This window comes from Podarcis vaucheri (assembly GCF_965113315.1).
Source record: "Podarcis vaucheri genome assembly, chromosome: 13".
In the NCBI taxonomy this organism is placed as follows: Eukaryota; Metazoa; Chordata; class Lepidosauria; order Squamata; family Lacertidae; genus Podarcis; species Podarcis vaucheri.
In genome coordinates, this window is record NC_138751.1 from 14,700,025 (window position 1) to 14,713,103 (window position 13,079).

A 13,079-nucleotide genomic window follows, 5' to 3' on the forward strand; every position below is an offset into this window, starting at 1 on the left:
AAGAGAACAAGGAGAAGGGGCCAACAGAGGAAAAGATGGTTGGACAGTGTTCTCGAAGCTACAAACATGAGTCTGACCAAACTGCGGGAGGCAGTGGAAGACAGGAGTGCCTGGCGTGCTCTGGTCCATGGGGTCACGAAGAGTCGGATACGACTAAACGACTAAACAACAACAACGAGTGTGTAGAAAATAACCTACAACACAAAGATAAGGTTTTTATTTGTTGCTATGCCCACTGCTGGCAAGGAGCCCCTGGAAGCTTGAACAGAAGGAACGGTGGCCCCCTAGGCTGATAAAACACCCCCCCCCACTCCTGGTCTAAAATGTATATACCCCGCACTTCCAGTCTTGACTTTATTGTCTCTGATGCGGCATGCAAAAATAAAAATAAAAATGTCAGTCCATTTGTTTTCATAAATAGAAAAATTGGTTTTAAAAACCTGGTTTTGTGAATGAAATGAACCAAGCACAGCACTTATTTGTGGAAATGCAACTGTTCATATTTGTATACTGATCAACATTCTTCATGATTCCCCAACCAACACAGAATTCAATCCTTGCTTTCTGCTGCCACCTAGTGACAAAGAAACGTTAGAGGCACCCTGTTCATTTTCTTGCTTTCTACGGCTTCTTCATCTCTGTGCGAGAGCAAGCATTGTTGCCATACCAGGATGGCTTCAAACTCTCATCCTACTTATCTTACTGAGATACCAGAACTTTAAAGTAAAGTAAAGTAACTGGGGCTTTCTCCTTCTCCATGCCTCTTACCCAGCTCAAAATTCATTTTCTTCCACCCACAATCCAAATTTAATCCCACCACTTTTCTCTGTCTCTCCCCATGCCTACAAGGGACAGTAGTTCATTGGCAGAGCATGGGTCTTCCATGCAGAAGGTTCTGGGTTCAATTCCTGGCATCTCCAGTTAGGACTGGGAAAGACAACACGTCAGTGGAAATGTTGCTGTCTGTTGCATTTGTGTTCTTTTGGCTAAAGGCAGAACAGAAAAACACAATGGTCCCCAGTAGGGGTTCCCAAATGGTGGTCCTTGATTGGTGAGCTTCATTCAGGTGGTCTGCAAATGTAGGCACCATCATTTGAGCAAAGGGTAATAATGGCCCTTTAAAACCTCCCAGCAACAACGACAATAAAAAACCTTCCAAGGCTCTGTTGCTTCAGGTTTATCATTTGGCAGGCTTTACTGACATTGCTGTTATCTATTCCCCAAGAACTATATGCCCAATTTCCAAAGAAATTCACACCTGAAAAACAACTGCAAAGGGTTCTGAGTACAAGCACTTCTTAAAAAATACCTAAAACATGAACATAATGTTGCTGTGTAGTCATTGGCAGCCCATATAATGGTCTCAATGAGGGCAGAAACCAAGACTACTACAACGATGACTATACAACTACTAATTTTGTTTATACCCTGCCCATCTTGCTGGGTTTCCTGGCACACCTTCCAGGAAATTCCTTGGGAACATTATCCAGCATTAAGGGCCCAGGAATGGTATAAAAGCAAGTGACTGGGAGTGCTGGAAATTTGAGGTGGCCAAGCGACCAGCCCAGCCCAGCCCAGTCCAAGCTAAAACCAGGGGTTGTTCACCTCTCAAGGCCTCTTAAAGGGGTTGCCCTTTAGCTGTCTACCCAGCAGTTTCCACCAAGTTCTGACAAAGAACAAGAGTTATCTAGTAAAACTCCTCCTACTCACTGAAAGAATAGCAAAACAAATTTCAGCCTAGAGGCAACTGCTGTTGGGAGTTAAATTCCTTTCTGGCTCTGATAACCGGTGGCGACTACAAGCCCCAGAGAGAGCCTCTAAACCGAGGAAGGGAGGGAGAAATAGGTAAGTCTCCTCTACATGAGGAAAAGGAGGAAGGAGGCCGGGCAAGGCAGCAGCTGGTCCTTTTAAAGGTAGCTGGGATGGGCAGCAAACACTCTTGTGGTAGAAATGGCATTGGGTAGTGCAGATGGATAAAGCGAACTCCCTTAATATGCTTTGTAAGGAGAAGAGCCCCCAGCCCTAGCTTGGGTGGACTTGACTGGCCGGTCACCATCTCAAGTTTCTAGCAGTCTCAGTTGCTTGGTTTTGTTGAAAAACGAAATTGCCACCAGATGAACAGCTTCTAAAGCCGTGTTCAAACCCCCAATCATGAGCAAACAGTCGACACTCTTAGTGAAGGGCATATTATCACATACAGCTATCCCAGGAATTCCATGACACATGAACATAGCTTTAAACTAAGGTTACCAGATGTCCCCGTTTCTCAGGGACAGTCCCCGGATTTACAAATCAGTCCCCTGACAAAATCCATCTATTTAGTAGGAAGTTGAAAAGTGTCCCTGGATTCATTGGGGAAAAAAATCTGGTAATCTGACTTTAAACTTAACAGTCACAGTTACTGCCATCTTCCAAGGCAGGCTCGATGTTTCTCAATATTGAAAAACATCGACCACAAGAAGAAAAGGGGAAAGCCATGTTCAAGTGCATCTACACCCAACATATTCCATGGTAATTCAGGAACCACCTGTGGTTTATGTGGTTCCCTTTGATTACTCAAAGCAAGCCTAGCACAAGCACAACAACTTCCACCCACCTTCTAGTTATCACTGGATATGCCAGCTTGCATATCAATCCTCTTGCTCTAGCTTTAGTTATCTGAATGTCCTGATAAGTTGCACGAGGATACTCTGTCTTTGAGACACTCTGTCTCCCAAATAAAAGTTTACATTGCCCTCATGACAATGATTAAGTGATAGAAAATATAAAAGGGGAGAGCACAGATGATCACCTCTGGACACAGTCTTGTTGGAGTCAGGGAGGTCCTAGGAGACTGGACTGAGGAGGAATGGTGGAGACCGCTCCCCCCTTCTTCTGCCCTTCCAAGAGGAGACAGCATAGATTTAGAACAGTGGTTTGCAGAAGGTAATAATTCAGAGGCTGCAGAGGGGAGAAGCTGGGAGATACTAGATGACAAGCAGGAGGAGGAAAAAGAACTAGGGGAGAGACAGCTGACAGACTCAGTGTCTTTAGGAAGCATTCCTGAACTCTCCTCTCAGGTCTCGGTGGGCATTGAGAGTAGGAGAACAGAAAGCTCAGAGGCAGAACACACAGATTAGCCGATGTAGGAATGATGTATAATAGGAGAGACGGAGGGGTGGGACTTATTTGGAGCAACACCATTATCTGAGAGGCGACATCCTATGTCACTGTGAATATTGAATAAATTATCTTGGTAAGAACACCTTGTTTTCCCATTTCTGGCAGCCAGCCATGAGGGAGGGGGGATCGGATTCCCTGAAACCTGACAGGTAGACATAGCAGACTTGGTCTCTCTGATTTCCCCTCTGATCTTGGGTTGCATTCAGGATATACATATTATAGAGAAAAATACCCCATTGAGGGACAACCTAGGGCTTTCCCTTTGCTGGGTTTGCTACTGTGTAATGGGTGAAATGGCCCTACAAGATTGCCAGCATGCACTGTTTTGTCCTTTTGCCTAGAGACAGAGACACCGAGACAAGGCCAGAGATGAGCATCTTTAATTTGTGTAGCCGGAAGAGGGGCTCATAATTCAAAAGGTATACAATGCACAGTATCAGTCTGCTTGTCACATGGTATGAGACTATGTGTAAGAACCTCAGAGACAGATCCATTTGAGGTTGAAGACCTTTGCATAGCAGCCCCAAAATCAGTCTAACAACCCTCTGTGCTATTAGACTGGGAATCTATTTGGGCAGCCCGAACACAAGGAGTTTAATTCATTAGTTTTACTGATCAAAAAGCCAGTGCTTTTATCCTGTTTTCTCATGTGCTCATGCATCTGTAATCTGCCATGTCCAGCTCAATTTTATTCACACCAGTAGTGCTCTGCGAGCAGTTTTTCTAAAAGAAAGTCTTCTAGTGGAGCTTCATCTATGCCCATTGAGCAAACTGTTGAAAGTCGATCTGGTGTGTCTGTCTGTGTGTGTCTGTCTCTGTGTGTGATGCTCTGCAAACATCTTTCTTTTGTGAAAGGCGCTTGTGGAGCAACTTGCATGGCCTCAGGTGGTGCATAGCCCTAAACAGACTTCCAGACTTGCAAGTGGATTCCAGGCTTGCAAACATATCTTTTTTCCCCTTGAAGGAAATAGCACAAAAATAAATGTTAAACTTGTGGTTTATTCCACTAGATTTCCAGAAGCATGCAAATGCTTGAATGTAACGTACAAGCTTGCGTGCTCAGTCTCTAAAGGTCTCTGAGGCTTGAGTCACAGTTTTGATGCTGTTCCAAGAACTGGAGTTTGCCCGGCTGCCGGCCAGTGGGCTAGAGCCAGCTGGGGGCCTGCCAATTGCCCCCATCTCCCCGGAGGTATCTCAACAGTCACATGCTGTGGGGACCTCCTGTAATTTTCCCTGTCCTCACTTTATGGCTTCCACAATTCTGGTTATAGTATAAACCGTGCTGAGGAGCTCTGAGAAAAGGAGTGTGCTTTAGGATGGGATTTGTAGCTACTTTGAGGTATGAATGCTCTGTGTGTTGTGAGCAGCGGTGATGGTAGAAGAAGTGTCCCCAAGGCAGGGCCAGCCCAAGGCATCCTGGCAACTGAAGCAAATGAGAAAATTGCACCCCCAAGAATCATAGTGAAGAAGTCTAAAAGACAATGGGGCTCCTTTACATGGCAGGGGATGCTGTTCTTTCCTGCTTCACCTGCCTGCCCAAGAACTACACACCTTGCAAAGGAGGAACCAATCCTCTACAGCCTTTCTTGTCAGCTATGCTGAAAGTCAGGCTTATCCTAACTAACAGCAACATGCCAATGTTCCTGACTCCAGTACCTAGTAAATGGCTTCAGGAAGGGATTGAGCACTTGGGTTTGTGGAAGAGGTAAAGGCAGAGCCAGGATAACCTTGTCTCCTCCTGTGACCTCAGGTCCTGCCACCCCATGCGATTCCAGCTCACATGACACCCCTGTCACTCACCCCCAGGTCCCCACTTGTGGGCAGCTGGCACTCACCCAGAAAAGGCCTTCCAGTGCCAATGCCCTCATCATCATTCTCTTTGCCATTCCCTCAGGGCACATACATAATGCACCCATGTAACAGGGGCAGGTCTCTCCTATCATCTATGATGTCCTTGCATTATAGGAGGGAATGTGGATGCAAGCAGGGCAGGCTGGTGGAGACGGAGGAGACAGTCAACAAGAGCAGGAGGCCAATCTGCCACCCATCCCAGCTTGCCGTCTGAGGCAAGAACTTCACCTTGCCTCATGGGTGGGGTGGCCGTGCTTGTAAGTATGGATGGACAAAGCAGAACAGCAATGCAATAAGGAAAATATGCATGGAAGAGAATTTATTAAGATGATGCTCTGCTGCAGGTCCAAGAAAATTTCAAAGGGAAGGGGGAAATTGAAGAGGCATCTCTATAGCAATGGCTATTTTGAAAGTGATGAGAGAGAGCAGAAATACATATAATGTCAAGGCAGCTTCCCAGCCAACACAGTGGAGAAGGGAAGTCTCCTTTAGAGTTATTGCTTGCAGATGAAGGCGTATGTCTTGTTGCAGTTTACATCATTCCACTTCTTAAAACCTGAAATTCAAAACAAAAATTATAATTCAAGAAAAAAGGAAAGTTACTTCTTATTGCCTATTATTCCTTTCCCCAATGTGTAGGGGGAATAAAATGGATTCAGACTTTAATAATAGTGAGGGAACCACCAGAAGGCCCTCAGAGCTGGACCTCTGTGCCCAGGTTGAACAATGGGGATGGAGACACTCCTTCAGGTATACTGGGCTGAGTCCATTGAGGGCTTTCAAGATCAGCACCAACACTTTGAATTGTGCTCAGAAACGTAGTGGGAGCCAATGTAGGTATTTCAGGACCAGTGCTATATGATCTCTGCAGCTACTCCCAGTCACCAGTCTAGCTGCCGCATTCTGCATAAGTTGTAGTTTCTGGCTCACCTTCAAAGGTAGCCCCACACAGAGCGCATTGCAGTAGTCCAAGCGAGAGATAACTAGAGCATGCACTACTCTGGCAAGACAGTCTGCAGGCAGGTAGGGTCTCAGCCTGCATACCAGATGGAGCTGGTAGGCAGCTGCCCTGAACACAGAATTGACCTGTGCCTCCACGGACAGCTGTGAGTCTAAAATGAGTCCCAGGCTGCACATCTGGTCCTTCAGGTGCACAGTTACCCCATTCAGAACCAGAGAGTCCTCCACACCTGCCATCCCCTTGTCCCCCCAAAACAGTACTTCTGTCTTGTCAGGATTCAGCCTCAATCTGTTAGCTGCCATCCATCCTCCAACTGACCAGACCCTCAAAAAGGACCTTCACCGCTTTCACTGGTTCTGATTTGAAAGAGAGGTAGAGCTGGGTATCATCTGCATACTGATGAACACCAAGCCCAAACCCGCTGATGATCTCTACCAGCGGCTGCATGTAGATGTTGAAAAGCATGGGGGAGAGGACGGAACCCTGAGGCACCCAACAAGTGAGAGCCCAGGGGTCTGAGCACTCACCCCCACCACCACTTTCTGAACATGGCCCAGGAGGAAGGAGCAGAACCACTATATAACAGTGCCCCCAGCTCCTAGTGCCTCCAGACAGTCCAGAAGGATGTCATGGTTGATGGTATCAAAGGCCGCTGAGAGATCCAGCAGAACTAGGAAACAGCTTTCACCTTTGTCCCTAGCCCACCAGAGATCATTGACCAGCGTGACCAAGGCAGTTTCAGTCCCATGATGAGGCCTGAATCCCAATTGGAAGGGATCCAAATGGTCCACATCCTCCAGGCGTGCTTGGAGTTGTTCAGCAACCACCTGCTCAGTCACTTTGCCCAAGAATGGAAGATTTGAGACTGGGTGATAGTTGTCCATATTGGCCATGTCCAAAGATGTTTTTTAAAGACGCGATTTAATAACTGCCTCTTTCAGCGGTTCCGGGAAAGCTTGCTCACAGAGGAAAGCATTCACTATCCCCCGGAGCCCATCACCCTGCCCTTCCCGGCTCACTTTTATGAGCCAGGATGGGCAAGGATCGAGGAGACAGGTGGTCAGTTTCACTCATCCAAGCAGCCTGTCCACATCCTCGGAGGTAACAGATTGGAATTGATCCCATGCAACTGGAATAGACAGGACTCTAGCACTCTCCTGCCCCAGCCCTGCTCCCATGATGGTGTCTACCTCTTTCTGAATCTGAGCGGCTTTGCCTGCAAAAAAGTTGCAAAATCATTGCAGGAGATCTTGGGGTCCTTACCAGGCCCCAATGGTGAAGGTGGTTCTGTTAAGATTGTGAACCACCTGAAAGAGTCTCCTGCTGCTGTTTTCTGCAGATGCAATAGAGGCAGTGAAGAAGGACCTCTTCACCACCGCTATTGCCACTTGGTAGGCTCAACATTGAGCTCTAACCTGTTTCTGGTCCGATTTCCACCACTGGCGCTATTGCCACCTCAGTGATTGTTTCATCACCCTCAGCTTTGGATAAAACCATGAGGCTGCCAGGCTCCATGCAGTTGGAGAGAGCGCTTCGGAGCCAGACAGTCGATAGCTCTGGTTAACTCTGCATTCCAGTGGGCCACCGGGGAATCAGATGGGAGGCAGTGGAAGACAGGAGTGGGAGGCAGTGGAAGACAACAACACCACTCTCTGCAAACCATTTGAATCCATTAAGTGGGGTGGAGGCGGATCCAAATCGGTCCCACCTCCCTGCAGAGGGGAAGGGTCACAACACCAGGAAGTGATCTGACCATGGCACTTCTTTCTTTTTGCTTTCTTTTTGCTTTTTCTTAGTGTCATATCACCCACATCCATAAAGGTGAACTCCAGGTCTAAGACATGTCTGCGACTATGAGTTGGGCCAAATTCATTCAGGGACAGCCTCATGGAGACCATGCTTTCCACGAAGTCCCAAGCAGCCCATTATAAGGTTGTGTCAGCATGGATGTTAAAATCCCCTAGGACAACCAAACTAGGTGTCTCCAGGAGACCATCTGCCATGACCTGAAGCAGCTCAGCCAGGGAATCCTTGGTACAGTGGGGAGGTCGATACACCAAAAGGAATCCTGTTGTCCAACTTCCAGAACACATGCTCAGAAACCTGGATCTTCCCAATAGGACACCTGGTGCAAGCTAATGAGTTCCCAAAACTCACTGCAACCTCGCCTCCCTGCCCATATGACCTGGGTTGCTGTGTGTAAGAGAAACCTGGTGGACAAGCAGCGACAAGGACAGGCCTTTTGCCTCATCCAACCAAGTCTCTGTTACACATGCCAGGTCAAGTCCTCCATCCCAATCAAGTCATGGATGGCAGTGGTCTTATGAATCATTGACCTGGCATTGCACAGCAGCACCTTCAGGTCATGTGGGTCTCCCTTGTTTATTCCAGTAACCTTCCGGTCAAGACCAGACCCAGAGGCAGGGATAGTCTTCAAACAATGACTAAACCTGCCTCCTCGGTAATGACATGGTCTGGTTTTAGCGTAACTCCTCCTCCTACCCATGATCACTGATATTGGGTGTCCCAGTGCAACCCCACCTGTGGAACCTGCCTCAGTCATTCTATTGGCTGGGGCCCACTCCCAGGCAGCCCTGACCTTCTCTCCTTCAGAACAGAATACAAACTATACAATGAACCAATAAAACAGTAGAATCTAACAACAACAACCAAATTACAATTATACTAAAATTAAACTAATCCCCAGGCCCAACTAAATGTTTATCCCACCCCCAACAGAGAAAAACAAAACAAAAAACCAAAATTTAAAATGCCACAGATTAAAAACCTATTTTAAAGCATTTAAAAACATTTTCCACAGTTTGTTCCAGTGAGTCTGGCCTTTTCAGGACTCACAACAGGGCTGTGACCCAGAACTAACCAAACATATGAAGGTCACTCACTAATCACCTGGCTTCAAAGTCTTAAATGTTTTATCATGCTATTAATATTCTTTCGGGAGACACTCAGAGAATGAATGAATGAATGAATGAATATTATTCTTAGTATTATTAAATGCTGTTTGAGCCTAATCATTTTGTTAAGAAACATGATAGAGTATAAGATGGCATAACCCAGATCTTACTTTGGCAACCACTGTTTTCTGAACAAAATATGTGATCACATGCAACCGAAGAATGAAGGCTGACTGCAGAAAAAGATTCTGCTTCATGGTATGATTGGAAGTTTCCCTAAAGGATCAATACGTAGGACCACTTCTGGTCAGATCTCCAGAGATAATTGACTTGTGAACCTTAGTACAGAGAAGCACCAGGCTGAGAGTGTATCCAATCAACTAATACCCAGAGTAAACCTTTTCAAATGAATGGACCATCAGTAGCAATGACTAACCAGAGTATTTTGAGTTTGATTTTTCTGATTTTTAAAATCAGATACTACCCTTTGAAATACTTGAAACTGATGGAGTGATAGGCATTTTTTTAGTCAGTCCCTACAAATTGCTTGCTTACCTGTCCCCTTTGCCAGATGCACACAATATTCTTCATTGTTGAAGTTGTCTGGGCGATTAAAATCCCAGCCTTTGTAATCGTAGATCTCATCGTCCGACCACTTCCAATGCCCTTTCTGCAGCAATATGATGGAACAGATCATACATTCATTTGATACGAGGAGGCCAATGCAAAGGTCACATGGAGAGTTGACCAGTTATGAAGCAATTGCCAGTTATGATGGAGTTACAGTCGTACCTTGGTTCTCTTGCGGAATCCTTTCTGGAAGTCCGTTCGACTTCCAAAAACAATGCAAAACCAAGGCGTGACTTCCCATAGGCTGCAGGAGCTTCCTGCACTCAATCAGAAGCTACGTCAGACCTTTGGGTTCCAAAGAACGTTTACAAACCGAAAAACTCACTTCTAGGTTTCCGGCGTTCGGAAGCCAAAACATTCGAGTCACAAGGCATTTGAGAACCAAGGTATGACTGTATTTGTAAGAAAAACACTGGGACCTAATTTGAATAGTAGAGTGCTTGGTATCTGGTGGGTGGGGCTTGTGTGTTTTGCTCCGGAATCAGCCCCTCCCTTCAGTATCTGTGTTCCGTTAAGAATATCAGTTAAGAGGGACCAACTGCTTCTTCTCGCTTCTTGCCTCAGACTTGCCTCATGTTATTGTATTTAGTTTCTCTTATTTTGTATTTTTGTTACAGTTTTCTTTATTATTCAAGCTTAGTTTACATTTATGTGAGCCACTTATTTTCCTCAAAGAACAAGAAACTCTGCTGGAGAATGGTGGAACATCCTAAACTTGGGTGAGTGAGGGGATATTATTCCCAGTTTGCCAGGAGGATTGAATATGTTAATCATCTCCCCACTTCCACAGCAATATTAGAGGAGGATTCTATTAGAAAATTGTGGAAAAGTCACATATTGGAGTAATCTGGGGAGACGATTCGGGTAAGGATGGAATGGTGATGCTAAGAAGCCATTACTCAGTGACAATGGCCTGAAATTGAGAAAGTAAAGGCAACTCACCTCCGTGGGATCATGCAGCCCAATCCAAATCAGACTTTCCTTTTTCTGGTTTGCAGAGATGTAATTGGCCACCGCATCTGACTCTTTCTCATTGAGGATGGAGGCAAGATGGGTCCCACAGCCAAAGCTCATGCACTCATTCTGAGAATAGCCAAGCAAGTAAATAAGCTCCACCACTATTGCTAACACACACACACACACACACACACACAGACAGACACACACAGACTCTTTCCCACAAAGCTTTCCCAGAGTGGTTCAGAACTTGTCAAATAAGTAATAACAATTATTTAAAAATCATAAAACACCAGTGGTGGAGAGTTGGAAGTTTTTCAAATGGGAACTAAAGCAGCTGAGGAAGGAAGAGAGAAAAAGGGGTGAAGAAAATGCAGTGAGTGAAGCCAGGCCCCTTTCTCCATCCTCTGGACCTGCTGGGAAACTAAAGAAACCTGCTGGACCTGCTGCACACGAGTGCAATTAAAGGTGCTTAAAGCACTCAATCTTGGTGCAAGAAAACCACCTTGAAGCTCACACACAAAAACTAGGATGAATGCAGGTAGAATGCTCATAGTCATGATTTGGCTGCACTCTTTTCAGAAGCAGGTGGCGCTGTGGGTTAAACCACAGAGCCTAGGACTTGCCGATCAGAAGGTCAGCGGTTCGAAGGAGCTCCTGTTGCTCGGTCCCTGCTCCTGCCAACTTAGCAGTTCGAAAGCCCGTCAAAGTGCAAGTAGATAAATAAGGACCGCTCCGGCGGGAAGGTAAACGGCGTTTCTGTGCGCTGCTCTGGTTCACCAGAAGCGCTTAGTCATGCTGGCCACATGACCCAGAGGCTGTCTGCAGACAAACGCCGGCTCCCTCGGCCTATAGAGCGAGATGAGCGCGCAACCCCAGAGTCGGTCACGACTGGACCTAATGGTCAGGGGTCCCTTTACCTTTCTGCAGGCATGTGGAATGTTGACCTGTGTTTTAATCTGGTTTTGTAGCTTATCCTTGAATTTAACTATTATCTTAATGTTTGAAATAGTTGTTCTTAACTGTATATAGCTGGGTGGTGTCAGGTTTTCAACACCATGATGTGTCACCAGCCAAACATCACAATCTGGCGATACACCATGGTGTTGAAAGAACAATCTGTACTGGCCCCAGCCCTCAAGGCATGGGGTGAAACGGCCACAGCTCTCATTGCAAGAGATGAGGCACATTCATCCCAACACCCTGCAGAGCTGAGGATGACACAGCTTGTTTGCAGTTCTTGGCTTGGGGATGGGAAGGCTCCACTCCCCCCCCCCAGCTGAGTGAGCCCTGAGGTCCCTCCTGCTCACATGCAAGCTGGAGGGACAAAGGGGCAGAGATAGCTTGTATCTTTTCACTTGTGAGGTGGTACCTTCTTGCCAGGCCATCCCTCCTGACTGTTAATTAAGTTTTCTTGGCTCCTGTGGAAACAGGTTAATTGAACACAATGGGTGAGCAACTCTCTTTTGATTATACCAAGATGCTGGCCAGGTATTGTCTCCCAACAGCTCACACTGATAGCCCTCCTCACAAAAATGTCATCTGAAACCCATGACAGCACCTGATGTGACAGCTTGGTTGGTGAGAAACAGCTTCTTACCTCAGCTTCAGACCAAGTTTTGTGAGAGTCAAAATATGCATAGCATCTGCCCTGGGATTTCATCCAATTCCTGGGACAGGATCTGGCCTTTACTGTATGGAGAGAGGAGTAAAAGAAGAAAAAGATGGGGGAGGGGGACAAAAGATGTTAGAATGCAATTTTCAATGTGGAATCCTACTTCACCTACAAATGTGCCCAGATAATTTTAAGATTAATGAATGCAGACCTAATTGAAACATTCCTGCTTCCATTGGTGACTGGTACCCCATGGCACCAATATGAAATTGGGACAGAAAGCAGGGAGGCAAACAGTAAGTGGATCCAGAGTCAATGACAGGCAGAGCCACTCCCTGACTGGTTGTCAATATGAATATGAGGAGTGGTTCAGAGCAGATTGAGGTTGGTAGGGCAGTTTCCTATTCACCCTAATGGACCTGCTTCCATTGCCTGGTTATTTATTCCAACAGCCTTAGCTGGGTTATCATCACCTGAAAATCTGACAAGCATTTGTTTTTATAAATGCTTAACCCCAATTAAAATTTCTGGGGAATTCCCAGATAATTGTTAAAGCACTCACCTGCTGGGAAAGAATAGGAGACCAGGAAAGCAAGAAGGCAAAGGTAGGTGACAACCCCCATCTTCTGGGTGACCTTCAGTGGAAGGAAATGTGCAGCAAATTAAAAACCTATCCTTACTTATTGGCATTGTAAATGTGGGGATAGCAGGAAGAAGTAAATTGGTATTTTCTGTTCTTAAAATCATAAATGGGAAGATTAGAGAAAGAAGAGAGAACCCAAAACTTAAAGCTGGCGATTGTTGAAGTATCATGGAGTCAAATAAGGTTCGTGTGCAGAGGCACCTAGTACTGACCATCTTCCATCTTCTGGTTGACCTTTTATGGAAGGTCAAAACCTATCCCCACTGGTTGCCATTTCGTCCATGTGGTGATGGCAGGAAGAATTAAAACAGTATTTTATACTCTTAACATCACAATTCTCCTTCA

The 13,079-nt window shown here is 46.0% G+C and overlaps 1 protein-coding gene across 1 annotated transcript; it reads right to left on the reverse strand.

Annotated features, from left to right (window-relative positions):
- Window positions 1–5,317: 5,317 nt before the first annotated feature.
- Window positions 5,318–12,722, reverse strand: LOC309517162 (C-type lectin BpLec-like). Its single transcript, XM_082196257.1, has 5 exons — window positions 12,654–12,722; window positions 12,077–12,168; window positions 10,462–10,602; window positions 9,445–9,559; window positions 5,318–5,569 (listed from the first exon to the last, which is right to left on the reverse strand). Exons 1-5 carry the CDS (start codon window positions 12,712–12,714, stop codon window positions 5,508–5,510), a joined length of 471 nt encoding a protein of 156 aa, XP_082052383.1. The 5' UTR covers window positions 12,715–12,722; the 3' UTR covers window positions 5,318–5,507.
- Window positions 12,723–13,079: the final 357 nt, after the last annotated feature.

Bases quoted from the DNA above. Each gene is read 5' to 3' on its own strand.
- LOC309517162 (XM_082196257.1), bottom strand. From the start codon at position 12,714: ATGGGGGTTGTCACCTACCTTTGCCTTCTTGCTTTCCTGGTCTCCTAT. The intron at 12,169-12,653 runs GTGAGTGCTTTA...CTCTCCATACAG, and splicing joins CTCCTATTCTTTCCCAGCAG to TAAAGGCCAGATCCTGTCCC. The intron at 10,603-12,076 runs GTAAGAAGCTGT...GGCTATTCTCAG, and splicing joins AAACTTGGTCTGAAGCTGAG to AATGAGTGCATGAGCTTTGG.